The 212-nt window shown below is 54.7% G+C and overlaps 1 protein-coding gene across 1 annotated transcript in view; it reads right to left on the bottom strand.

Annotated features, from left to right (window-relative positions):
• EMH_0000990 (PPR repeat-containing protein, putative) overlaps positions 1-22 on the bottom strand; it is a gene marked incomplete at both ends in the record, with an annotated part of 1,891 nt that extends 1,869 nt beyond the window's left edge. The window contains one exon of the mRNA XM_013495408.1: positions 1-22. Within this exon, the coding sequence (XP_013350862.1) occupies positions 1-22 (22 nt within the window).
• Positions 23-212: the final 190 nt, after the last annotated feature.

Genomic DNA, 212 nt, shown 5'->3' on the forward strand with positions numbered 1-212 from the left:
CTGCTGCTGCGGCAGCGACCATATAGCATTTGTTTTAGTTTTAGCTGCTGCTGCAACAAATGCAGCAGCAGCAACACACGATACAGGCTCTTCTTCTCCTCTATCAACAAACACCCAATGGCGATGAGGCAGAGCAGCAGCACGCCGCCGCTTCAGTCTCCTGTGTTGCTGCTGCACAGCAGCAACTCGTGCTGCTGCTGCTGCTGCTGCTG

This window comes from Eimeria mitis, genomic scaffold, assembly GCF_000499745.2.
Source record: "Eimeria mitis Houghton genomic scaffold, Emh_scaff156, whole genome shotgun sequence".
Classification (NCBI taxonomy): domain Eukaryota; phylum Apicomplexa; class Conoidasida; order Eucoccidiorida; family Eimeriidae; genus Eimeria; species Eimeria mitis.